Raw genomic sequence first — 26,625 nt, 5'->3', positions numbered from 1 at the left:
TTAAAATGGTGTGTGTGTGTGTGTGTGTGTGTGTGTGTGTGTGTGTGTAGTGTGTGGTGTGTGTGTGTGTGGTGTGTGGTGTGTGTATGTGGTATGTGGTGTGTGTGTGTGTGTGGTGTATGTGTGTGTGTGTAGTGTGTGGTGTGTGTGTGTGTGGTGTGTGGTGTGTGTATGTGGTGTGTGGTGTGTGTGTGTGTGGTGTATGTGTGTGTGTGTATGTGTGTGTGGTGTGTGGTATGAAGTGTATGTGTGTGTGGTATGTGGTGTGTGTGTATGTGTGTATGTGGTGTGTGGTGTGTGTATATGGGTGTGTGGTGTGTGTGTGTGGTGTATGTGTATGTGTGTGTGGTGTGTTTGTGTATATGTGTGTATGGTGTGTGTGTGGTGTGTTTGTGTGTGTGTGTGTGTGTGTGTGTGTGTGTGTGTGTGTTAGCTTTTTGTCAACTTGATGCTAACTAGAGTCGTCTGAGAAAAAGAGAACCTCATTGAGAAAACCCATTGTCACACTGGCCTGTGGACAACCTATTGGGCATTTTCTTGATTGATGTGGGAGGTTCTAGCTCACTGCAGGAGGTGCTGGTGTCTATGAAACAGCAAACTGAGCAAGCCAGGGGGACAAAGCCCAGGGCTTTTCTGTTTTTGGAGGCATCCCAAATAGAGCTACTGGATAAGATCAGGAGCTCAGCCTGAAGGCGTGCTTGCTGTTGGGACAGGGACACAGTTTAACAATTACACGATGTGGTCTCATTAATTCCCCTGTGGCTCAGATCTTCAGTCTCCCCAGATCCCATATGCTAAATAATGAGATCTGGGGACAATGGTGGCCAGCTTGTGGTACCGTTTGGAGGTGGCACAATCTTTAAGATGTAGAACCTAGGAGGAGGAAGTTAGGTCATTGGAAGAGTGCCCTTAAAGAGGGATCCTAGGACCCTGACCCTCCCCATACCTTTTCTTCTCCTGGCTACCATGAGATGAACGGTGTCGAGCATGCACTCCCCCGAGATGTAATGTGCCAGTGCAGCCCCAAAATAAAGGGGCGCAGAGACCATGAACAGCAGCCTCTGAGGCTATGACACCACATTAAAAAAAACACCTTTCTGCCCTTTAAACGGTTTACGTCACGTATTTTGTTACAGCAGCGGAAAGCTAGGAAACACAAATAATATACAAATATAGACTATTTACAGAACACCAGCAACATACAAAACATACAGGTAGGAAAGGAAATCTCTCTGATTCTTGAGAATCCAAAACATCCATGTCTGCCCAGCATGGGGCCGACCACTTCTGAGACGAGGGCGGTCTGCAGACATCCTTAGGACTTGATAGAGTTTCCACTTCCGTCCCTCATTTCTGTTTCTCACAGTTTCAATGTGGTCCCACTTTAGTGAGCACCAAGGGCTCACATTACATTCAGTGGTCATTAAAAAATAATCATTAAAGTCTCTCTCTCTTTTTTAGACAGGGTCTCGGTCCAGCTTGGCCTTGAAATCCTGCTTCTCCTCCTCCACCTCCCAAGGGTTGTGCTTACAGGCAGACACTGCTGTTCCTGGCTTGTCTGGTGTCGGGGATTGAAGCTAAGACTTCCTGTGTGTTGGGTAAGCATTCTATCAGCCAAGCTACACTCTCAGCCCTAACTACTGAACTCTTTATAAAGCTGTAAACTCCAAACACATGGAGTGTTTTTTTTGTCGCTGGACCTGGCTCTTCGGTAGTCTGTACAAGTCCAGCATCAGAAAGTTCTAGAGTTGGACTTTTCTCCACTGGCCCTGCTGATCACAGTTCTGAGGCAGATGTGAGAAGGAAGGGGTCACAATGTGCCGGTGAGGGGGTTTCGTCCTTGGACCCCAGCTCTTGAGGTTCCGGCTCGCACGGGGTCCCCAGGGCACAGCTGTCGCTGAGATTCTGCTTGCTGCCTCTTGACTCTTGGGTGACGATGCTCAGCTTGTCGAATACCTCGGTCTTGTCAGAGACAGGCAAGGAGAGCAGCAGAAAGGTGCTGGGGTGGGGGTGGCCCAGAAACTGCAGGGAAGTTAAAGCCATTACTGAAGAACCAAATCCTCCCCGCCCCCACTCTTAAAGGCTGTTACTTAAGAATCAAATCACTCCCCTACCCCACCCCACCCTACCCCGTTTTTCTTCCTTTTTCTGGGCTGACAAGCAGGGTTTTATGCAAAACTTTAGGGCTAGAAAGATGCAACTTTAAAATGCAACAGTAACATTGTGGTGGCTCCCTTATCACACCACCCAGCAGTTCTACTCACGGGTATGTTCTCAAGGGAAATGAAAGCTGAAGAGACCCATTTAACGGCTGACAGCTACCCCACAGCAGGACAAAGGCAGGCATCCCCCAGGGATGAGCACACAGATGCTGCGCTGGTCCTTCAGTGGACCATTATTCTCTTTTTAAAAAGAGGAGCTTCTGGGCCGTGAGATCGCTCGGCAGGAAAGGGGGTTTCCCATGCACACCCGTGACCTGAGTGTGATCCCCCCACTCCATGGCAGGAAAAGAGAACCAACGCCTGGAAGTTGTCCTCTAGCCTAGGCTAAATGCGGCTCAGCCAGCAGAGTGACTGCCCAGCACAGCAGACAACTGGACATGGATGGTGCACATCCATGATCCCAGCCAGCACTTGGGAGGTGGGCACAGGGGGATCCGAAGTTCAAAGTCATTCCTGGCTGCATCGTGAGTTTGAGGTCAGCCTGGGCTACATGAGACCCTGTCTTTTAAAAAAAAGAAAGACAGGCAGCTAACGAGTCTGTGTGGTTGCACTTATGTGAGGGATCTGGAGAGGGATCTACAGAGACAGATGTTAGAATGGTGGCTGACAGGAAGGAGCGCCCGGGCGTGTTTAGCAGGATGAGCTTCCGCCACGCATGTGCGAAGGGCTCTGGGGGTGTGCTTGGTGGCGGTGGCGGCCTCAGGCCACAGAGCTCCCTTCTGAGATGGGATTAAGGTGGGGATGCTGCCTGTGTGTTAGCACAGTTAAGAGGCGGGGCGAGAACTGGCAGCGTGTCCACAGGACGCTCACTTGACACTCTCTGACAGTTTTTCCTGGAAAACAAGGTGGCCTCTGAGCCTGATCCCGAGGCTGTGAGCAAGCAGGGTGTTGGGGGTGAGGGCAGGGAGTAGAAGGTATACAGGCCATGGATAAATGTGTCATGGATGGGCACACGGCGTATCTCGTGTGTCTTGGGCCAAGTTCACCAGGGTCCTCGGTGCCACTCCGTTTTGACCTTTAACCCGGTAATGTCCAGTACAGTAGCTGAGAACCACAGGTGGTTACTAGCCACTTGACAGGTGCCTGGCTTGAACCGAGGTGTGTGAGTGTGAAACAGACATGAGATGTTGAAGATTTTGTATAAAAAAATGTAAAATATTTTAATAACTTAAAAACGTATTGGTTGAATTGAAATGATACTATTTTAGATTTCTCATGTGTCATAAAACACTGCACTACAGAAACAGCTGTGGATCTGGCAGTGCCTCTTGGGAGGCCTCCATCCAGCTTCCCCGGTTCCATCTCCCTGAACGTGAACACGCTAGGTTAACATGCACTGTGCATCCTGAGGTGAACTAGAGAGCGGCGACGTGGGGGATGTTAGTTCTCTGCAGTTTCCTTTGCCTTCGCTGTCTAGCTCTTTTCCACACTCCCACTTCCTTCACAGCTACTGTGAGGCCTGCTGGCCTTGGAGGACCAGTCGACTGGTCCCTGGAATGCACTTGCCTAGCTTTGATCCACCCATCTCTTTTTTTTTCCCCCCATCTGACCAGTGTCTTTGTGATGGCGAAGCCAGGCAGTAACAATACCAGGGGAAGATTAGCTCCTTCCTGGTTCTCAGGGAATGAAACATCTTCTACGCAGAGCCCAGGTCTGCCCTTCTTTGCTCTTGCTCTCACTAGCTTTATACCAGTTCGTCCCAGAGATTCTCAACTGTGGTGCTGCGGGACTTGCCCACACTGCTTTCAGAGAATTCTCTCTGCTGGGAAACTCTATGGTCCCAGGTCTTGCTTCCTAGCCATGGGTGCTGTCCTGTGGTGCCCACCGTCCCTTTATCATGTCCCCGGTGTCTAGGGACTCTGGCAGCTGGAATTGCTCAGAGCTGGGTCCCTTTCTGGGAGCAGCACCCATAAGCATGAGCCCTGTGTCCTCCTCGGCACTTATTCACATCAATTTTTGGTGTGTGAACAAAGGTTACCACAGTACATTAAGGGACCAGCAGTACACGGGGCATCGTTAAAGCTGGGCTGAGTGGGGGATCTTCTTAGGAAGCACTGGAGACCTGGTACATCAGACAAGTTTGAGGAGCCCCATAGAAAAGGTACACCCAAGAAGGCGAATGACAGCCTGTCCATCCCATACCGAAGGAAGCACTCCTTAGAGAAGTGCCCCTCATTCCTTCCCACCTACCTCCTTCAGGTGCTGTGGAATAGATGTTCTAGAGCGGAAGGTGTACTTGGCCTTCTTGTAAATGAACCACAGCAAGGCAAAGCAGCCGAGGAGGAGGAGGAAGACCACAAAGACGGAGGACACCAGGAGGATGGCCACTATCCAGGAAGGGGTCGTTTCTGTTGGGGACAGAGGAGCTGGTTAGACTCTTGGCACATGGACAGGTTGAGTCACGGGGATTACACACCCATTCCAAGCCTTATGATCCAAAACATTCCCTCAAAACAGGCCCATCTGGCTGGGCGGTGTTGGCACACGCCTTTAATCCCAGCATTTGGGAGTCAGAGGCAGGCGGATCTCTAAGTTCGAGGCCACTCTGGTCTACAGAGCAAGTTCCAGAACAGCCAAGGTTACACAGAGAAACCCTGTCTTGAAAAACCAGAAAAACAAAACAAAACAAACAAACAAACAAACAAAACAGGCCCATCTGGTCATAATGGCCCAGAAACGTGGCAGTGGTGCTGTGGGATGGTCTGTATGTCAAATTACTCTGATTGGTCAATAAATAAAACACTGATTGGCCAGTGGCTAGGCAGGAAGTATAGGCAGGACTAACAGAGAGGAGGAAAGAAAGAACAGGAAGGCAGAGGGAGTCAATGCCAGCCGCCGCCATGACAAGCAGCATGTGAAGATGCCGGTAAGCCACGAGCCATGTGGCAAGGTATAGATTTATGGAAATGGATTAATTTAAGCTATAAGAACAGTTAGCAAGAAGCCTGCCACGGCCATACAGTTTGTATGCAATATAAGTCTCTGTGTTTACTTGGTTGGGTCTGAGCGGCTGTGGGACTGGCGGGTGACAGAGATTTGTCCTGACTGTGGGCCAGGCAGGAAAACTCTAGCTACACAGTTGGCTGGAGGATCTTGGTGTTTTTCTTGAGTTTCACCTCTTTCCTGAACCCCTCTTCACAGTGCGGTTTCTGGTCTGATTGATGGCACATAGAACAATAAGCAAGGATCCTGGTCTACTTTCCTGTTTGTAGAGAGGCTAGGAGCCCACCTGCTCTGGGTATTCTGCTCTGACCCCCACACAGGGCCTGAGGGAGGCAGAGGCCCCCCCATGCTTGGTATTGAGAGGAGAAAACGGCTTTACACAGAGGAACACACACAAACCCGAGTGACCACACCTTGTCCCTGGGGCCATCCATTCTTCCCGGAGTTCCTGACCAGAGCCTACACATCACGTGCGTGTTATTGTCAGCACATGACCACATGCCTCTGACTACTTGCAGTGAGCTTTTCTAGAAAGGCCTTCCTACCTGAGACCTTCTCTGCCTATCTGGAACATAATCATGGTGCTATGACCCAGCAGCATCTTCCTGAGTGGCTGATAACCACTTCCGTGACGCCAACAGGAAGGATGTCTCTATAAGATCAGCAGGTTTTGATAAATGCCAGTTGGCAGACCCAGGTAGAGAATGGTAATGGCACTAAACTCAGTTCAGTCATTTTTTTACTTGTCTCCTCTGCTTGTCTGGCTCCCTCCCCCTACTTTCTCACTTTTGGGCACTTCTCTGCACAGGCGAAGCTCAGCTCCTCCCCCTATTGTAGTTAGTAGTCACTGAATAAAATCTAGCGTTCCTGCTTCAACCAATCCTGCCTGGTTTATGTGTCAGCATCCAGGAGGTCACCCTGGTCAACTGTGGTGCCAGCTCACTCCCTCACACCAGTCCCTTCTCCAGCTGACCTGGCCAACTGGCTTCCTCCTACCCAACCCTTGCCAACCAGTACCATCTTCATGAACAAGGCCATGTGCATCTGGTACCTAGTGGGCTGAGAGAACAAACCCCGCCTGGGAAGAGCAAGTCACTTGAAAGGGACTGTGGGGAGAATGCCAAGTGCCACTTAGACACAGAAGACCAGAGAACTCTGGCCAGTGTGATGGTCCTGGTATTCCATTGACTCTAGGCATCTGCTGGTGTTTGAGCAAACTGCTCTTGAAATGTCCATGGGTAAAGAGATGGATGGATAATGGATGGATGGACAGAAGGATGGACAGATGGACAGACAGACCGATGGGTGGATGGAGCATTTGTATGGGTGAGAGGCTGGGAGGAAACTTTCACATCTTCTGCCCCCCTCCCTCCCTCCCTTGGCCCCTTGCGTTTCCACACACACCAACCCCCTGACTGTCCCGTCCCACCTCACACCTTGCCAGATTGGAAGGACTATATCCCAGTGCCAGGGTCTTGTTTCACACTGCACAGCCCCTGTCCTGCTTGACCTTGTCCTGATAAAGGGAGGGTCCAGAGAGCTAGCTGGAGTGGTCCCTCGGAGGACTCGGACAATGTGAGGTCATCCCATCTCAGACACTTTGCTGAGAAAGTTTCAGGCTCTACTCACTCATCCACGCAGGCTTCCAGCCCAGTGAGTCAGAGCTGCCAAGCTCCCTCAGGTGGGGTGGTGGATGGTAACAGCTGGGTTCCTGGTATTTTAGATAAGGACACGCCTGGCCGATGGTGACATTTATGTTATTTCTCAGGAAGAGTCAGAGGTTGAGGGTGGGAGGGGCTGATGTCTAAAGGGTGTGAACTGCAGGGCAACTTACCTAGGTGCACTCTTGGCCGGTTCTTCCCTGGCTGCAGATCTATCTGACTACACTCTTGGCAGACCATGTTTCTCGGTTTTATTTTAAGGGTCAGGTTGCCTCAGTCTACCTTTGGAATTAGTCTGTAGGCAGTGAGTTAAAGAGAATGCAGTCTGGGTTTATGCAGGGCCTGTGCTCTGCTCTGTCTTTGTCCTTCACTAGCTGAGTGACTCTGGGTAACAGAAGGAACCTGGGAGCCTCCTTTTCTAAGATGCTCACACTGAAAACCTTCTATAGCATTTAAATGAGAAAAAAACAAAACAAAACAAAAACAAAAAACAAAAAACCCTGTAAAATGGATATTTGCCAAACAGGTTTCCTATTTCTCTTTAAAAAAAAGTTTGGATCCTGCCAGGAGACAAAGTCTTATTCTGTGGCCTAGGTTGGCCTGCAACTCACTACACAGTCCAACCAGGCCTCACGGTGACTCCTTATGTCTCAGCTTCTTAAGCATTGGAATTACAGCCTTGGGCCACCACACCACTTTTCTGTTAGATCAAACTGTGACCCTCCCATCAGATTTCACGACACCAGTAGCTCCACAGGTGTCCCGCCTCTCATGCTGTGGGATTACTGACAAGTCTTTGGCTGCTACAGAGGCTGGGCCGTACATTCTCACTGGGCTGCAGTCACCATGTATCTGTGTGTAGGCAGCGCCAGCCACGGATAGGCAGCACATCCTCTTCCCCTACTTCCTCTCTCTGTCTGTTTGGTTTCAATCCTCTCCTCTCCTCTCCTCTCCTCTCCTCTCCTCTCCTCTCCTCTCCTCTCCTCTCCTCTCCTCTCCTCTCCTCTCCTCTCCCCTCCCCTCCCCTCCCCTCCCCTCCCCTCCCCTCCCCTCCCCTCCCCTCCCCTCCCCTCCTCTCCTTTCCTCTCCTTTCCTCCTCCCACCCCTGGCCAGCACATATGTGTGTGCTTTGGTGCTGGGGTAGAATCCAGGACCACACATGCTAGATGAGACCTTTATCACTGAACACCCGCCCCCACCTCATTGCTCTATTAATAAACAGTGTGGAGAGCACCCTGCTAGATGCCACTGTACCCTGGCTCCATATTTTACAGGGGGCCTCAATACATAATGGCACTAGCTGAGACACTGGTATGTGTTCCAAGTTCCCCTTCCCAGTCATTATATGTCCCCAAAGCCAGAGATGCGGGAAAGGCAAGGCAAGGCAAGGTGTGGCAGGGCGCAGTCTCTGCTGGGTGGTTATATGAGGACCACAGAGCGCAGAAAGGACCACAGAGCGTAGTAAAGGTGGATTCATTGAGGCAGACCTCAGCCCACCGGCCTGGCGAGAGACAGCCAGGTTCCACATAATGGGGCATCTCGTTTATAGCACGAAGCAGAGGCATCAGGGTCTGGGGACCATGCAGATGATGGGGAGGCTGATCTCTGACCTGTGGTGGAGTGTGAGCCGACTGCCTGCCGTGGTGTCTAGGACCCATGGGTGGGGTCCATGTAGCCCCGAGGAGGCAGTTCCAGGCTGTGCATGTGCTCACTCACCATCATTGGTTGTCTGCTCACAGACAGGTTCGCTCCATTCTCCAATTCTGTTCTGATCAGGAAGAAATACTTGAACTTGAAAGCAGTAAGTTGTCCACGGCTCCAGGTTTCTGATGACCTCGGAGTCATATGGAGAAGTGACTTGAAACTATAAGGGAGACACATATAAGGGAGACAGTGAAGGGAATCATCTCTCTTTCATTTCCCTTTCTCATGCGCTATAAACTGGGCTTCAGGCTTATTAGAAAGAGCCCCCTCCTGGAACTCTTTCCAGCTCCTGACACATGCTGCATCCTAAAGAATGTGACAAGACTGACTGGGAGGCCAGCAAACCACCTCATTGCCTCAATTCTGTAGCTTATGTGGCATCTAAACCATCACACTTCCCTTAAAAAAACACTGCAGCCAATTAAGGCAACCTGGTTTCTTTCCTCATGGGGGCCCAGTGTGTGACGCCAAAACAGCAGTCTCCTTGGGAGTATGTGCAACCTGCGGCTTGTATAGACCGCTCTAAGGGACCTTGGAGAATTTCCTGGTAGAGATTCAAACCCTTGCTCTCATGCTATCTCTACTCTAGGCTCCAGACAGGTATGTGAGGTGCCTTTGGGATGCCCCCATGCACACTGGCCAGGATTCACACTGGCCAGCATGTCATATGCTGCAGAAGAAGACACATGTGGCTGAGACTCTCTGTAGGACCAAGTTTGAGTCCCACATCTCAAAAAAGTGGGGTTTTGCCAAGTTGAATGCAGATAAATTGCAGAGCAGCAGCTCATCCTGATGGCTATGGGTTAAATGTTCCCCAATTGTGGTCCTCTGGACAAGTGGCAAGCCATGCCCTCATGAGGGTTTCCATAGTGCTGTTCACTAATTAATACATTCGGTTAAAATAAAAAAAAAGATAAGTCACATTTAATGGGTTGAACTGCATCCCATAAAATTTCATGTATTTGTATCTGTAAATGTGACCTTATTTGGATGTAGACTCTTTTAAAATTTAAATTTATTGTTAGGCATGGTGGTGTATGCCTTTAATCCCAACACACACACACACACACACACACACACACACACACACACACACACACACACTAAAATTAACCTTTAAAAACTATATTTTTAAAAAAATAGAAATTTGGCATTTTTAAAAGAATAGAAATATATAGGCATCCAGGGATAAAGCCATGTAAAGAAATGGCCAAGAGCTGAAAATGCTCTTTGAAGCCATAGAGAACCAAATGATTGCCAGCAAGCCTGCAGGAGTTGGGGAGAGGTATGGAGAGAACCCCACATCTTCAGGAGAGTGGTCCTGGAGACATGTTGATCTTCAACTCTCAGACTCCAGAAATGTTAGGCAATACATTTCTGTGATTGAAGCTACTAACTTAGCTAAGAGAAGCCATGCATGGTGAGACTCAACGTGCGTCCCACCCTGCCCCCCAGGTTCATAGCATGTTTGTGATCCTTGCTGTTTGGGTTCCCCACATATGTGCCTGGGTCGGCTTTGACTCCCAGGCTCTTGTCCTCTTCAGAATACTGCTGCATTCTTCCTGGAGTCCTTGACTAATGCCATTTGAATTCAAATATAAGAACATCACAAGTAATGATATGCTTCTGAGTTTGAGAAACCAAAGTAGTTCCTCAGCAAAATCAAGGGGAAATAAAAGAGCATACTAAGGGGGGATAGAGCCTTCCTTATTTTTCATAACTGGATCTTTCCCCATGGGGGTGGGGCTGTTGCCGGCTTGTTAGTATTGATTGCAGGGACTGGATTGTAGTTATTGAATCCAAGAAGAGACGGTCACAGCTCCCCACAATAGACAAAGCACCCCCACCACCACTAACAGAAGACTCAAAAGAAAACATAACACATGCTAGATTTTCCTTCTAGTAGTTCAATGCCTCGAAACCTGGTCACGTGATTTTTTGAAGCACAGGCATCGGTAGGTGAAGGGTCAATTTCCTTTGGGGCTTTCTCTTATCCTTTTATTTCTGGGCTGTTCTGGTTACATCCTCCTTTTCCCATCAAGATGATGGAACTTCCAAAAGCTCTTCTTGCTATTTAGTCTAGGGAGCTGATCTGGCAGCATCCGAGGGAGGCTGGCACTTTAAAAGGGAACGTTATACAATGGTGGAGCACGAGGAGGGAGCACCGGACTTTGCAGCATTCACAGCACAAAGTGTAGCTAGAGGACGGACGTGCAGCCAGATGCCAGTTCTGTGGGCGTATTCTCCATAAGAAGCAAAAAGGAGGGCTTTGCATGTCATGCTTGGTGAGGGAGGCACTCGGCCATGGTGAGTACGGGACCGGGTCCTTAATTAGAGGACACCAGTGATCCCTGGAGTGCAGTGAATGGGTCTTCTTTTTGGGTTGCAGGGCTTAGCAGAGATATTACATTGATGAGTGATTATGACTCTAGATATTTGGAGGCATGCACTTCCTGGAGTCTTGACTGTGAGCAAAACCATCTCTTGCAAAGGCAGGTGTCCCACATGCTGTGGTTTAAATACATGCATCTTATCATGAAACTGAAACACCAATGTGGTGGTATTAAAAGGGAAGGCCAGGCTGTTGGGATGGCTTATTGGGTAAAGGTATCTGCCACCAAGCCTGATGACCTGACTTCACCCTGGGACCTACATAGTGTAAGGAGAGAACCAACTCCTACACAGTGTCCTCTGACCTCTTCATGTCCACACGCTCGCGCAGGAGCCCCTGTGAATACCATTAACAATCTTACGAAAGAGGTGCCAGGGAGATGTTCACTGCTCTGTCCTCCACCTTAGTCATCAAAGGACGCAGCATCGAGCAATCCTTTGGGAACAAAGTGAGCTAGTCTGTGTCAAAGTGAACAAGGTCAGCCACTGTGTCTTGACCTTGAACTCCTCTGCCTCTAGAACTATCATTCATAAACTACCCACTTTGTTATAGCAGCAGGAATAGACCACAACACAGCTTCATTCAGCAGGAACAGACCAACTACAGCACAGCTCTAGTCCGTGGAAGATATTTTGGGTGAAAAAATTAACTTGAGATTTATGTTTGGCTCGTGTGTGTGTGTGTGTGTGTGTGTGTGTTTAATTCTATCATCCTAAGACTCTCAGACTCTTGGGAAGAAACTGATGAACATTTAATGTAATTAATTTGCACAGCACATATGTCTGTTTAGGACCGCAAATGGCATTTAGCTCAGAAGCACTGAGTTTGACCAGCAAGGAACAAATGTGTCTACATGAAGAGAAGAGAGCCTCCTCCCGTGGCAGACAGTGGGGAAAGCTGGGCTTTTGTCAGCAAATCCTACAGTTCTAGGAAGAGGGCTTTTCTTCCTGCTTTGTGAGTGAAGTGGGTTACCATGTCCATTCTGAGAACTGGGGAAGCTGAGGTCACGAGTGTGACCAGAGCAACATGGTGGCAGAGGCAATGTTCCAACCAGACTTCTGGGCTTCAACCTCTATTTGGAAAGAACTGCCACCTGAGCTGGTGAAATGACTCAGCCCGTGAAGGCTGATGACTTGATCCCCAGGACTCGGGCATGCCCTTCAGCACGAAGGAATACATATAATAATATTCCTTTTAAAAGAGTGCTCCCTAAAGAAGAGAGCAGTGGGGAGACACTGGGTAGGAAGGGTTAAAAATGACACTCTTCTTAAACGCGTTGGGAGGTGTTCTAACCATGAAGTGACTGGTGTGTGGTATGTGGGGGGTTAGGGGTGGGAAGCTGGTCATTTAGTTGACCACATGGTAGCCGACTCCCACTTCCCCCAGGCAAATGCTGACTACACCCTGTTTCTCCTGCAACTTCCTCTCCAGGGAAGGGAAGGCAAGTCTGTTGTGTGGACGTCATCCCGAGAGTCTGGCCCACGTGTGCTCCTTGACAGAGTCCAGAAGCTTGGAGCTTGTCGAGGACCACGCGTTAGACTCTTCGGACACTACTAGGTGCTGCCACTTTGCAAGACTCTACCTGGTCACGTGTCTGTGCGCGTGCATAGATGTGTGCACACACCAGTATGTGTGTGTGTATGGAAGCCAGAGGTTGGCATCAGGCGTCTTCCTCTGTCACTGCCCACCTTATTTTTGAGACAGGATCTCCCCCTTAAATCTGGAGCTCACCAATGGACTAAAGCAGCAGGCCAGTGAGTTCCCAGGATTTCCTGTCTGCGTCTCTCAACAGTGTGATCACAGCTGTGCACTGTCATGCCTGGCTTTTCACGTGGGCACTGGGGATCCAAGTTCTGGTGCTCCTGTCTGCACAGCGAGCACGCTACCCACTGAGCCCTCACCCCAGTCCCTGATGGCCTTCCCTCTTTATTATCACGGCCTACCAAACTGAGTGGAATGTGGGTACCTACATCTGGAATGCACGTGACAGCCAAGCTTACCTTCTCATTAGTCCCATTTTTCCAGTATTGAACCCTATAAGCCCATGAGCTATAAAGGTTGTTCATGGTCCATGTCTCAGGTTCATTCTCAATTTTGGGGGCCAAGAAACGCATATGCAAAGAATCCGCAAGAGATTCTATCTGCATCTCAGGAGGTCCGATAATGGCTAAGAGTAAGAACACAATAAAATGACAATTAAAAAAAAATCACATTTTAAACACGTCACTCGAACACGAATTCTTCATATATATGTGTGACAATCTATTAGAGGATAACGCTGATCCCTTACAGACCACTGTTACAACATTGAATGATGTTGATAAGGAAGATGGATGGATTTTTTTTTGGCCTATTTAAAAAGATCCAATAACCTTTGTCTTTATTAATCAAATTTAACCATTTATGTTCACAGTGATACCTAATATATTTAGGATTTTTCAACCATATTGCTTGTATTGTTTGTAGAAACGGCTTGGGGGTGGGGTGGGCCCCTGTACATAGCTCACATTAGCTCAAACGTGTGCTCCTCCTGCCTAAGCCCAGTGGGTTCTGTTACAGGGCTTGTACCACCACACTTGACAAAAAGCCTATTTAAAAATTTTTACTTTTATTAGCTTCTTCTCTTTCTCTTTGTTTTCTACCTTGTACTGGCTTGCATTTTCTTTTGTTTTCTGGTCTTAAGGCTACAAATGAGGTTTCTATTACCTGTAGAGATTACTCATAATATTTATCATCTATAACTATAACTATATCTATATCTATCTGTCTATCTATCTATCTATCTATCTATCTATCTATCTATCTATCTATCTATCTATCTATCTATCTATCTTTTTATCTATCTATCTATCTATCTATCTATCTATCTATCTATCTATCTATCTATCTATCTATTTACAGCTTTTCTTTGACCAGCTATTCATGTAGCCAGGTTCTTCACTCCATCTGGATTGCCATCCAAACTTCTCTCCTCGGGGAGCCTGAACATTGTGGCCCCATGGACAAGCGTGGCATCCCTCTCTTCCTGAGACTTTCCACTTTGAGGGCCATAGTCACTCTGTGTCACGAAATATCTACATGTCAGTCTTCCTATCGTCTATTATACTCCACGAGGACAAAGCTTTGTCCTTGTTTGTTGCTGTAGCTTTAATGCTGAGAACATGCCTAGCACACAGTAGGTGCGCAAAAATAACCACTGAAGGAATAACCGAAGACTCCGGGAGAGCACTGAGTTATGTCCCGTGCTCCTCTCTCTGACCACTTTTTTGGGACCTGTGTCTACGGGGGACTGACCTTGAGGCAACTTAGTGTAGGATTTAGAACCAGCCATTCCCAACTAAAAATCTTCAGCGCAGAAGCCTGTGTATCAAATGGTCCCCAGCGTACATTGGCTTGGCTTACGGTTTGAAAGGGACTGATATAAAAAAGAGGTGGCGCTCCAACCTCCGAATCGTAGCAGCCCTCAAGCTGAGGACCTGTGGTTCCCTTCCCTTCACAATGCAGGCCGAGGGCTGCTGCGAGCCACCACCTCCCTGTCAGTCCTGGCATCAGGAGGGAGAAGCAGCCCTCCACCGTGGGCCGTGTTGCCGAGCTAGGGTGTAGTAGGTGAGGCTTGTCAAAAGCATGTTTGATTTATGACATCTTCAGCTTTTGATGGGTTGGCAGGAACCTAACAGCAGTGAAGAGAGTTTAGCTTTGGGGCCTGATGACCAATGGACTCTACTCTTTATCGTTTGTCTCCTTTCTTTGTTTTTAGAAAGGAGCACTTAGAAAAGAAAATGAACTCTGAGCATTTCCGGCTGCAGAAATATGAGTTTTGTGCTTGGATAGAACTGGAAGAGACTGGACTTGAGTCTCTTTCTGTCTGAGGGAGAATCTAACTGTGGAAGCTGTGGAGCCCACTTGTAAGGACCTGCTTACAGACAACCGCACAGACAGGGTTCTTCCCTCTGATGAGCCAGTGAGGGCCTCATGTGAGCCTTGTTCCTGACATTCTCGTGACCTCTGATCTGCTCTATTCTCCTGGTTGCTGTCTGGTGATTTAATTCATTTTCAGTTCCCGATACTCTAAACATGTTCATCCCCACAGCCCTCCACTTCCAACGGGGCATATTCTTTCTGAGGCGTAGCAGCCTGCCTCCGCCATCTTGCACCCTTCTCCAGGCAAGAGCTCTCTCCGAGCTGGGCCCTTCTCGCTCCACAGCTACCTCTATCCTCTTGTCTTCTGCCACACTTTAAAGATGATTTTTTATTTGATTTTAATTTTGTGTGTACAGTGTTTAGCCTGTATGTATGCTCTGTGGACCAGGTGCCCAAGAGGCCAGAACTGCTGTTGGATCCCATGGGACTAGAATTTCACACTGTTCTGAGCTGACATGTGGGTGCTGGGAATCGAACCTGAGCTCTCTGAAAGAGCAGCCAGTGCTCATAGCCACCGAGTCACCTTTCCAGGCCCGTAGTTCTTAGTTTAACTCATACTTCCACATTGACTTCCATCCAGAAAACTGTCACAGCTTCCTATTTCCTCTCAATAGCAGGGCTGGCCCTTACTCCTTCTTATCTGTGAGGTAGCGAAGCCAACTAGTTTATATTCATTTATTTTATTGATGACATGTATACTTTCTCCTGCTTCACCTATGAATTTCTTTGAGGTCCCGGCTTCTGTGCTGTGTTAATTTTCCTGGGCCTAGGACATTCATAGGTAGGCATGCTAACGGTTCCTACGGACAGATCACCGATGTGGACAAAAGCCAGGCAAGATGGCTGCATATAACAAAGTGAAAAAATAAATGGCTTACTGTCTTCCACAGGGCAGAAGGTGACGCTCACCCACTCGGAATGTTCCTCTGCAAACTCAGCCCTGACTCTCACGGTGTGGTCGCCGTACTTAGAAAGATTTGAGAAGTCACACTGGGTAGAGGCAGTGTTCTTGCATTGATCTTGGAAATGTACGTAACTATAGAACCAGAGAGAGAGATGCAGGAGAGTTTAGTCTCTGGGCTGACGGTTGTGTTATCCCCTGTGATACCGAAGTCAAATGTAGGATGATGAAGGCAAAAGAAGTCTTTGTTGGGTTTTGCTTCGTATTTTTAGAGACTCTCCTTCTGTTGCCCAGGCTGGCCTCTCTAACTTACAATCCTCCTGCCTCAACACCCCAAATACCAGGGTTTCAGGCGTGCACCACCATGCCTGGAAACTTCTTAATCACTAACTTGGATAAATGGTATGCCCAAGGAAATTAATACTTTTCAAACTGTGTGTTTCCTGAGATCTCAACGATCCCTGAGGAATCACAAGGCATTTAAAAACAGTCCGATAGCCAAGACATTTGCGGGAAAATCGAGTTAAACAAAAATTGGTATCTTGGCAGGAGAGGTTTCAGCTTCCCAATAAGCATTTATGGCTCCACTCCCCAGGCTGAGTATTCAACACACTTGACCGAGAAAGCTTCCTTCCCGGATTGTGCCTTTCCGAAAGCATTGGGCTATGATTTGTGAGAGGCTGACACAGGCAGGCTAACTAGGAAATAATCAGATAACTTTGAATAATGTCCCAAGTGTGATTCACATGGCCATGCTTCTGAAAAGATTATAAAACAACCCATCCATCCTCAGAACATAGAAACAACAGCAGCCACAGCGGGAGGGTGGCAGACGTGGCAAGTGCCACTCAGCCTGAGGAGGGGTAATTCGCTGCCCCCAACCTAGGAAAACATGAGCTCCCTTCCTGGCTGTGCCGAGCTGCCTGACTGGTTCCCACCACACCTTCCTGTCTGGGTGTGAGAGCCAACTGGGCCACTCTTACTGTCTGTTTTGATTTCTCTTCCTGTTGCTATGCTAAGATACTCTGACAACATCAATTTAAAGCAGGAAGTTTATCTTAGCTCACAGATCCAGAATTCAGCCCATCACAGCAAGGCGGTCAAGGCATCCGAAGCCTGAAGCACATGGTTAGAAGTGAGCAGAGAACACACGTGTGTGAGCGTTTGGCTCACTTTCATTTTTAGTTAGGTGTATGCGTGTGTGCATATATTCTTGGAGGCCAGAAAAGGACATTGAATCCCCTGGAGCTAGAGTGGGGTGCCCGGGAGCTACCCCACAGGCAAGGGGGAACTGAACTCTGGTCCTCTGCAAGATCAGCAAGCGCCCTCCATACATTCAGTTCTGCTGACGTTAGGGTTCTAGGGACCACATCGGGGCTCACTGTGTCATGATTGATGCTTTGTAAAAAGTAGGTAGGGACGACTGAGATCACAGTGTTCTGCAACCTGCCTTTCCCACTTAACATACACAAACAGTTTGGCAACCACCAGCTCTTCATGGCTGGCAACCTTGCATTTTACTATTGCCAAGTCCAGGGGTCATTTCATGAAGGGGTTTTCTCTTACTCGGCCACTCCGTTCACTTAATACATCAGGTGGCTGACACATGTATTTCAAAAGCCATTTCGTAGCCACTCCTCTTTCCTGTTTTTCACTGATGAGTACTTTTGCTGGTAAATACATAATATGATTAAATGCTGGTGGCTTTATTAAAAAAAAAAGCAGTACCAGCATATACATGCGTGCTTTCTGTCACTCACCTGTGACACCCTCCCAGCACTGTTTTGTGACTCGGCCATCAAGGCCGTCAATAGTTAGATACCTGTGGCCCGGCCTCAGGTAATCATTACGGCAGCAACAACTCCAACTGATATAAAAAGAAGTTGATTTTCCACAGTGAAATTGCTCTATGTCTTTCCAGACCAAGTGGAGAAAACATGGAGACGAAACGTCAAAATCTGCCTCACTAGAGATGCTGCAGAACGACCCTTTGTCACCCACGGACTCTGGTCTACAGATAGCTGAGTTGAGGTGTAAAAGAGCGTCCTGTTTTTATGTGACGCACACTGAAACGTATGCGCGCGCGTGATGGTGGCTTTTCACCGTCAGCCTGATGTAAACACCCTCCGCCGAGTCTGTCTACCAGAGTGTGTCCAGGAAGGTTTGACAAATCCCGGATGCCTGGATGTGAGCGGCACTTTCTTAGGAACTGAGGCCTCAGACTGACTTTAAAAAGGAGGGAGGGAGCCGAGAAGCAGCTTCCTCTCTGCTTCCTGACTGGATGCCCGTGTATGACAGGCTCCCCACAGTGATGGGCTGTACCCTCAAACCAAGCCTCCCCCCAAAACCTTTCCTCACTCACGTCGCTTTGTCAGATGTTGTCATAGCAATGAGAGAAGAAATTAATACAGCAAGGCAGAGAGTCCAGGGAGGAAAAAACAGAGTTAATACTAAAAACTGGCAAATCTCAATGTAGATGCTCTAGCTTTTATTACTATTCTTAAAACGTTGAAATGTTCGGTTTGTATGAAATTATCTCAAACTAAGAAAAAACATTAAATACCCAGCACGTAGGCAAGGGTCACTTTATTCTACTTTCTATTCCTTCTTGAACTTTGTCACCCCTGAGTGTGTGTGTGTGTGTGTGTGTGTGTGTGTGTGTGTGTGTGTGTAAAATGGCAGCTGCATGGAAAAGAGGGGAGGGCCACCGAGATCTGGAAGGGAATGCTCTCCTGTCTGGCTGAAGGGCCTGTCTGTCTGTCTGTCTGCCTATGGCTCTGAGTCACAGGTGTTGGCTGATGGCCTTGGGCCTCCTGCGGCCATTGGTGGCCCGCCATCCAGCCTGTGGCCAATGGTGACAGGCTGTCGGGGGAAGGCTGGCCTGCACTTCCCTCACCAGGTGCAGGGACTTGCAGACAGGCAGGACAGAGGCCCCTGCAGTGGTGGAGGCTGATGCTAGAATGTTCTAGGAGGAGGGTGGTGGTAGGGAGCAAGGGTCTCCCTGGCTCTTCTGCACACCTGGGATGTTCACGCAGCATCCACTTGTACACTGCTGACTTTTCACAATGCTGGCTGAGTAACTGGAAAGGACAGCATTTGTTTTCCTCTTCAGATACATCAGTTTGCGGACAGCCTGGGCTACATAGTGACATCTACACTACCCTGGACTCCAGGCAAGCAGAGCAAGGCCTGGAGACAGAGGGACGGCCCTGGAGGGGCCTGAAGAGAGTGCCCACTACATTATTTTCCTTTAGAGAAAGGAGAGGGCGAGCAGGATGGCTCCCCGGGAGCCACCTGTCACAGTCCCACAGGTGGACGTGGTTAGACTCTGTCCCGCCTGAGGTCCAGCCCAGGGCCACCATTCTCTGGCACCTTCCTGCAAACGGCCATCAGACCTACCTTTGGTACTGGGCTGTGAACGTCAGATTCTCTGTGGGGAAAGCAGGTAACTCCCACTGTAGAACGTTCTTGAAATTAACCGAGTTCATCTTAACATTCTTAGGAGGTGGAATCATTCCTAGAGCTGAAAAAAAAATAAGGGGCAGGGGGAAAGACTGAAATGTTTTCCCCAAAAAGAAGACCAAGAAAACGACTACATTCAATATGGGTCTCCGGGATCCACATCTTCAAAGGTTGTGTGTTGGGGGTGGGGGTATTAGCTACGTTGAGGAGGCTAGGTTTTGTTTGAAGAAACAATGAAAAGAAATTTGGGGGTGGACAATAGTTGGGGACAGATGAAGGTGACTGGAATTTGAGCGGTAGAGATGGATATGGGGTCAGGGGGATTCCAGACCAATTTTTATAAATTCTACACTCCATAGAGACCTGATGGAGACCGGTCAGGGTTAAGGACCACTTCTGGCTGAAGACCAGGGAGCCCTGGTTGGAGCTGGGGGTGGGGGTGGGGTGGGGGCTGGGAACCCAGGAGTCTCAAATCAGCTGCACCTGACTGGATCTTCCATGGAGACTCAAGAAGGGTTATCAGGGAGTGGGTCTGAGGTTGCAAAGAGGGCAGCCTTGGGCTATGGACAGAAATATTTTTTTTTTAAAGTTTTTACGTAGAAAATTTTAAACCACCTAACCTGGAGCCAACAGAGACGACGTGTGGCAATAATTATTCAACACCAGGCTGCCTGGGACTCTCTCAAAGTCCCATGATAAGAACGGAGAGAGGAAAGGATCTCAAGCAGAACTCATCTGAGAGATGGGGAATCCCGTGAGCTCAGCACAGGGGGCACATGATGCCCAGAGTCCCCGCTGCTGCTGAGAGTCTCCCGAAGCTATTTGGGGCGCTGAGGAGCCCAATTCAGATTTCAGGGTGTGGACGTGTGAAGAGGAAGGCGTGGGGAAGGAAGGGGAGCCGGCCCTACAGAGGAGCGGGCAGAGGAAGGGAGCTGCGGCTGGGGGAGCACTCGGCGCGTGTCCCCGAGGGTCGGGACAGCCACCGCGGGGTGTCCGGGTCTTTCAGAAACGCTGGCTTCTGTTAGAACTCCTGGGGGTTCCTGTCCGCAGCTGTCCCCGCACCCCGCTTCAGTTTACCGTCTAGACAACCTGTAACCCCGCCGCGGGCTGGGGCTGGGAGGGTGGTGGTCCGTCCAGCCAGGATCCAGGCAGCGCGCCGCCGCCTGTGAGCAGCCCACCCACCGTGGCGACAGGTTCCCGGTCCGGTGCTCGCACACGGCCCCTTTCGGGGCACCCCCCCCCCCCGGGACCGAGACTTGGGGACGCCCCGCCTCCGAGTTCCCAGGCCTGGAAGGCCGCCCGCCCCGGGCCCCTGCCCGCCGCCGAGCTCACCTGGCAGCAGCAGGAAGCCGCCCAGCCAGCCCGTCGCCACGCTCCGCGCCCAGGCCATGGCCCCGCGCCCGTCCGCCCGCCCGCCGCGGCCCCGCAGCCGCCGGCGCCCTTCCGGGAACCTCCGTCGGGCCGCAGGCCACTCCCCTCCGGCTCCCTCGGGCTCCCTCCGCCCGCAGCCCGCGGGGACCGGGGCTGCGAGGGCGGCCTCCAGCTAAATGCACTGAAAAGCCAGTCCTGGGTCACAGTGTCGTCCCCTTAACACCCCCCTCCCCGCCCCCCGCCGCCTTCATCCTGCTTCTCTCTTTCTCTGAGTTTCTTTCTCTTTTCCTAGGGGGGTGGATGTTGAGGCAGTGTCTTTCTATGGAGCCCAGACTGGCCCGGAATTCGAAGCGATCCTCCTCTGCCTCAGCTTCCCCGGCGCTGGGCAGTTCCTTTTCTCAGTATCGCTTAGTGCTCTCTGTTTTTTCCTCCACTGAAGCATTACTTCTGCAAAGTCCTGTTCCCCAAACAAAAGGTGACTCAGAGCGCCCCCTCAGCATAGTTTCGAAAATTTTAGTGCCCCTCCCCACCCCAAGGCTATGGCACAAGGCCGATTTGTTCACTTCGAGGTAACTTGCTTCTTGCTCAAGACTGCTGATAAAGCTTTAATTTCCTCTTCTTAAACGGATCAGGTGGTGAGGTGGGAAAATCCATAGTAGTCCGGCTGACTACATGTCTAAAATAAAATACGCACGTGAGTGGGGGAGGCGGGGAAACCCAGCAGGCCACTCTGCAGATTTAGACAAAGAAGGTAGGTACAGTCTTGAAATGCGAGCAGAACCACAAATATGCTAAAGAAATACATTCTAGTGAGAAACATTCTATTGAGAAATGACTCAAAAGACCACAGGCTTGTATGAAAAAGTATTTTTGTATTATCCTCTGACAACCTTCAAACATACAAAATTAAAAAAAATAATTGCAAGCGTTAAAAACTATTTTCTAGCAATTATGCAAAACTTAAAAGAAACAGTGAATGAGCCTGGATAGATAGATGATCGATGTATTCGGAGGGCTGAGAGATGGTTTGTGTAGGGTCTCTTTCCTGTGGGGTTTTATTAGGTCTCTTCCTCGGAGGCCTTCTGGATTGCTCTGGAGGAGTGACATGAGGAACCCACCAGAAATCTTTGAGCCAGGACCCATGTGGCTTTCCCTTTCTGAATAGAAGAAAGGTGTGAGAAACTGGCAAGATGGGACGGTCCTATACCCTCCATCCATCCCGGGTGCCTCTGGGGCTCAGCACCTCCAACTTGGGTCTTTATCTCCCTTTCTAGCATTGGTCCCAGGCCTCTAGGGTGGTGCAGATGACTCAACCCACTCCCTTTATTTCATAAACGAGGCAACTGAAGCTCAAAGAGGTGAGAAAATACCGGGGTGGGGGGGGCTGGCGCAGTGCTCGCCTGGCACCCCTGAAGCCCTGGGTCCAATCTTATGACAATGCAGTCCTGTAATCACAGTGCTAGAGACGTGGAAGATGGAAGGGTCATCGCATATCAATAAATAAAAACTGCACAAGAACCCCAAAGTCACCCGTTAACCGTCAGATGTTCGGCTCCCCCTCTGTGACACCTGAGAACTTTCCTCTCCCAGACTCACAGCGACCGTGATCCAAATCTGTACAAAGAGCGTTTTAAAAATCTTGAAGTGGGACTGGAAGGCTCGTACCCCCTCTTTATTCTGAAGACCTTGAAATGCTCGCTTTTGCTCTTTAAAAACAAAAAGCAAAACATCAAAATACGGTAGGCACTGAGATTTTGCCCCGTCACCCTCCACCACACCAGTGTCCTCTCTCTCTGAGCCGCCTGTCGGATCCTAGAATTACTCATATGGCTTCTCCTACCCCCACTTTACTGTGGAGGGTTTTATGGATGGGCGAGAATGAACGTCTCCGAGTGGAGGAAATGGTCTGAGGCACCTGATTTGTGCGTGCACCTCCTTCCTACCCCTGTACGGCATGCCCTTCCCTCCCTGTACGGCATGCTTTTGCCTGCTTTCAGGCTCATTCCCTGAGCCCTTCTAAACACTGCTTGACCAGCTTTTCTGTCCTTTTCTCTTCTTCCACTTAATCATTTCCTAGAAATAACCAGAGGACGTGGCTGCCTCTGAAAGCCCCGCTGAACACTGTTCCCTGGGAAACATAACACCCTTAGTGCATTAGTGGAAAGGGGATGAGCGGCGCATGCTCATAACCCACGTAAACAAAATGGATTTCCCAAACTGGGAATGTGCAGAGAGAAGGCCGTCAGCAAGAACCGTGAGGGCGCTACAGTTCCCTGGTCCGTCCCTCACAGACACCTGCAGGCCACCAGGTATCGAGTCAGGCTGTGAAGAGAGAGCCCTGTAGGTGCTCAGCTCGAGCTAATGACTGGCTTCTGGAGTCATCTCATAATGTAGCCATCCCCTGCGTCAGCATCAGAGTCTGACGTGTCTGTTTTTTCAGATGACTCGTCCTCAGTCCACAGACTCTGGGAAGAGAAGCCGGGATGGGTCAGTTGTGTCCCGTCCCCACCGGCCATCAGGAGGCCTGACTCTGTCCTGTGGGGACCCTCGTCTAGGTGGACCGTGTCTTCTGCAAGAGATAGCACCTCTGAGGCTTCTTCGGAGTCATCATGGAGAGCTCTCAAAAACACAGAGTTTAGGTTCACGTTGAAGATAACTTTGTCCTCCGGCCCATTCACGGAGCTGCTGTCATCCCCGGGGAAGGAGTCCTGGAGCTCACTCTCTCTCCTCTCGTAGGGGCCACTCGGGTCTTCTGAAGGCCTGAAGCCTGATCCCACCGCAGCCTCTGGGCCGAGCTCTGGCTCGGCCGCAGCCTCTGCTGCAGCTGCATCAGATTCCTCAGCAGCGGAGTCTTCCTCTAGGCGGGACTCCCGGGGGCTGGCTGAGGAGTCAGAGGCCTGGTTCAGAAGCTTGCCCATCAGTCCATGCATGGTGTAACCAGTGGCACTTGCTTTGGGGACTTCGTCATCGCTGTCACTTTCGTCTCCATAATCGTAATTCCACACTTTCTTCTTTTTGTTCGTAGGAATGACCTCCACCTTGTTGATTGCCTCTGAGGGTGGCAGTTCAGAATATATCCACGATAAAAAGTTATGGAAGTTCTAGGGAGAGAAAGAGGGAGAGAGGGAGGGAGGACAGAAGGAGGGAGGGAGGGAGAGAGAGAAAGTCTTTCACTCATATTGGCTCTTTAACATAAAACTTATCATTCCCCGTGAGGCGATGTGGATGTGCTCACATGAGAAACAGACGGTTGTGCGGCACTTGCCAGCTGCCGGGCACTGCTCCTGTATCTCCAAAGCCAAGGGTGCTAAGGTCCTCCACATAAAATGTCACAGCATTTGCATGCCACCTCTGCACTCCCTCAGGCACACTTTCGATCCTTCTAGATTGTTTACAGAACTCAGGTACAACACAAATGCTGCCTGAATGGAACACTGCATCGCTCAGACACTACTGCCAAGGAAGAGTTCACTCAGATGCAGTTAGATGCCTTGTCTGTGGCTGCATGAAGCTCTCTCTCTCTCTCTCTCTCTCTCTCTCTCTCTCTCTCTCTCTCTCTCTCTCTGTGTGTGTGTGTGTGTGTGTCTGTGTGTGTGTGTGCTGGCTGGGAATTAAATTCAGGGCCCTTTGCCTGCTACGCATACTCCATGCTACGGGATTCCACACCCAGCCTCTAGACTTCTTATGCATTTAGCTGTGTGTGGCGTGAGGTAGAGAGGGATCCCATGTAATCCCTCTAGTACAGACAGCCCCGTCACCAGCCATGATCACTCCACCAGATTGCAGGGTCACTGTTACACATCAGGCGTCTATGCCTGGACCCGAGTTTCTGGGCTTCTGCTTTGACAGTTACCCTTTTCAGTAAGACTGGATCCTTTCCTATGTGATGGGCGTGCATGTTATTAGATTCACTCCTTAAATTAAAAAAGTAATTCGCGGCTTCTGTAATTGTATGGATTTTGGGGCTAATGAAAATCCATTCCTATAAATATAAAAACCAGGCAAATAACCTATGCCACTAGAAATCTGGACTAATCTTGGTGAGCATTAGTGCTTTGGAAGGTGGCAAGCGAGAATTCAGGGTGAGCTGGCTGTGTGCGTGTGCGTGCGCGCGTGTGTGTGTGTGTGTGTGTGTGTGTGTGTGTGCCCATTTTCTTGATCTGGGCATAAGATACATGGTTGTTTGTGTGGGAGAAAATTCAGTGGCTTTACACAGTGGTGTGAGCACTTAATTTCTCTGAGGCTGGAAACAGCTTCATTCTTATTCTCTGATTAAACACAGTCAGTTTAAGTACACAGTGGCTTTGCCAAAACTTTTGATTTTTTTCTTTGGGACAGTCTCCTGTCTAGCTTTGCTGGACCAGTGCTCACGATGTCGGGCAGATTACTGACGTACAAATTTAGCTTCGGAGTAATGTGAACTTTTGAGCTTAATCGTCTCATTTATAAATGATCACTGTCTGCCCTACACTTCAAACTAAGGCCCGTGGGCGGGGCTTTCATTTGCCTTGTTCCACACACCGACACTGGGAATACATATTCAGTAGAGAGTCAACAAGGATTTGTCAGATTCGAAACAGTAACCATTTAAAATGTTTACTGGCATGTTCAAGACTCTGAGCTTGATCCCTCCACATTGAACTTTCTGGTAACCATGCATCTGCAAACACGCTCGGCCTGGAGTGTCATATTTTCCTCTTTCCAGAGGGTTTGCTTAATGGAGAGCGGTAGCAGACAGACCCAAGGAAACGCCAGCACAAAGGGACTAGAGCTGCGAGCTGTGGGGGGACAGCGGCTGCCGGGAGAGCGGAGTAAGGCAGATGAGCTGCGCCAGGAGAAAACAAGGCGTTTCTATTTGGAATGGTACAAAAAAATGTGAAATGGGGGGGGGGCAATATGGTAGGAGAAATGATAAGTGGTCGGGAAAGGCAGTTGAGTGGAAACATAGGAGGTCCAGAGAGATGGAGAGGGAGAGAGAATAGGTAGAAACTACAGAAAACAGAAAATGCCCAAACGCATTTGAGACTTGCAGGGATAACAAAGAATCTAGATTGACCAAGATGACTGATGTTTTTGGAAAATGAGACTCTTTCTTGCAAGCATGTTACATCTATAATAAAAATTATTAAGTTAAAATAAGAAAAAAAGATAGAAAAACTACATACCAAGACTTTGGGGAAAGTGTTTTTTAAGCATATATAACCAGTCCGTTTCAGCATGATGGTGATTAAGAAGACCACCATTAACGAACACCCAATAATCATTCCTATGGCAAAGTCTGACGATCCTGTTGATGAAAAGATACATGACTTTATTCAAAAGAAATTCAATGCATGGTCACATTGGTCTGGTGTCAGAAGTTAATGCAGGGGAAGCAAAAGTTTGAAAAAAATTATATTGCTAAATACCAAAGAATGGAAGCTAACCTAAGTGCATATATTTTAAACAAAATATATTTAGATTTTCAAAGGAAAAATTAAAAAAATAGTTTACATTCTATAGCTGCAATAGAGTAGCTGCTAGCTGTCTGTGGCTCTTTAAACTCTGAAGATCAAAACTGGGCAGAAACAGACGGGCAGTGGGGGCGCACGCCTTTAATCCCAGCACTCAGAGGCAGAGCCAGGTGGATCTCTCTGAGTTCGAGGCCAGCCTGGTCTACAGAGTGAGATCCAGGACAGGCACCAACACTACACAGAGAAACCCTGTCTCGAAAAAGAAACGAAACGAAACAAAACAAAACAATTGGGCAGAACTAGAAACCCGTGTTCTCTCTCACATCTCAAATGCCTGTGATGCTCATCCCTATGGCCCCTGGTGGAAGAGTTGGGGGATGGAACATCAGCCTGGAAAACCAACTGGGCCATTGGGAGGCTTGGAGGCTCGGCCACAGCAGGAACCCAAACGCCGTGCTTGCTTTGCCTATGAAGAGCTTCTCTTAACTCCTTGGCCTGCTTCCTTTTGGAAGATTTCTACCTCCGAGTTGAAAGCAGATGTTTCCCTTTAGTAAAAATGAGTGGCCTGAGGCGCAGTGGGTCGCCTCACTCACAG

The 26,625-nt window shown here is 49.2% G+C and overlaps 2 protein-coding genes and 1 non-coding gene across 4 annotated transcripts in view; 1 reads left to right on the top strand and 2 right to left on the bottom strand.

The window, feature by feature from the left end:
* Positions 1-1,103: 1,103 nt before the first annotated feature.
* Il10rb (interleukin 10 receptor subunit beta) lies at positions 1,104-20,689 on the bottom strand. Its single transcript, XM_076549200.1, has 7 exons — positions 20,539-20,689; positions 19,144-19,267; positions 15,722-15,879; positions 12,923-13,089; positions 8,543-8,690; positions 4,413-4,570; positions 1,104-2,022 (listed from the first exon to the last, which is right to left on the bottom strand). The coding sequence occupies exons 1-7, from the start codon at positions 20,594-20,596 to the stop codon at positions 1,777-1,779; spliced, it is 1,059 nt and encodes a 352-aa protein (XP_076405315.1). The 5' UTR covers positions 20,597-20,689; the 3' UTR covers positions 1,104-1,776.
* Positions 8,942-9,074, top strand: LOC121821867 (small nucleolar RNA SNORA70). The gene has a single exon (XR_006062741.1). It is a non-coding gene; the product is annotated as a small nucleolar RNA SNORA70 (small nucleolar RNA).
* Positions 20,690-21,429: 740 nt separating the features above from the next.
* Ifnar2 (interferon alpha and beta receptor subunit 2) overlaps positions 21,430-26,625 on the bottom strand; it is a 36,283-nt gene continuing 31,087 nt past the window's right edge. For both annotated transcript variants that reach the window (XM_042259534.2, XM_042259535.2), the window contains 2 exons: positions 25,743-25,864; positions 21,430-23,678 (listed from right to left, as the gene is read on the bottom strand). In XM_042259534.2, coding sequence (XP_042115468.1) covers positions 22,956-23,678; positions 25,743-25,864 — 845 coding nt within the window. In that variant the 3' untranslated portion in view covers positions 21,430-22,955. The remainder of the gene's footprint in view (positions 23,679-25,742; positions 25,865-26,625) is intronic.

This window comes from Peromyscus maniculatus, chromosome 12, assembly GCF_049852395.1.
Source record: "Peromyscus maniculatus bairdii isolate BWxNUB_F1_BW_parent chromosome 12, HU_Pman_BW_mat_3.1, whole genome shotgun sequence".
In the NCBI taxonomy this organism is placed as follows: domain Eukaryota; kingdom Metazoa; phylum Chordata; class Mammalia; order Rodentia; family Cricetidae; genus Peromyscus; species Peromyscus maniculatus.
This window is presented reverse-complemented; position numbering and strand designations above follow the sequence as displayed.

Bases quoted from the DNA above. Each gene is read 5' to 3' on its own strand.
- Il10rb (XM_076549200.1), bottom strand. From the start codon at position 20,596: ATGGCCTGGGCGCGGAGCGTGGCGACGGGCTGGCTGGGCGGCTTCCTG. The intron at 19,268-20,538 runs GTGAGCTCGGCG...TTTTTTTTTCAG, and splicing joins CGGCTTCCTGCTGCTGCCAG to CTCTAGGAATGATTCCACCT. The intron at 13,090-15,721 runs GTAAGCCATTTA...TCTTACTCTTAG, and splicing joins CTTCTGCCCTGTGGAAGACA to CCATTATCGGACCTCCTGAG.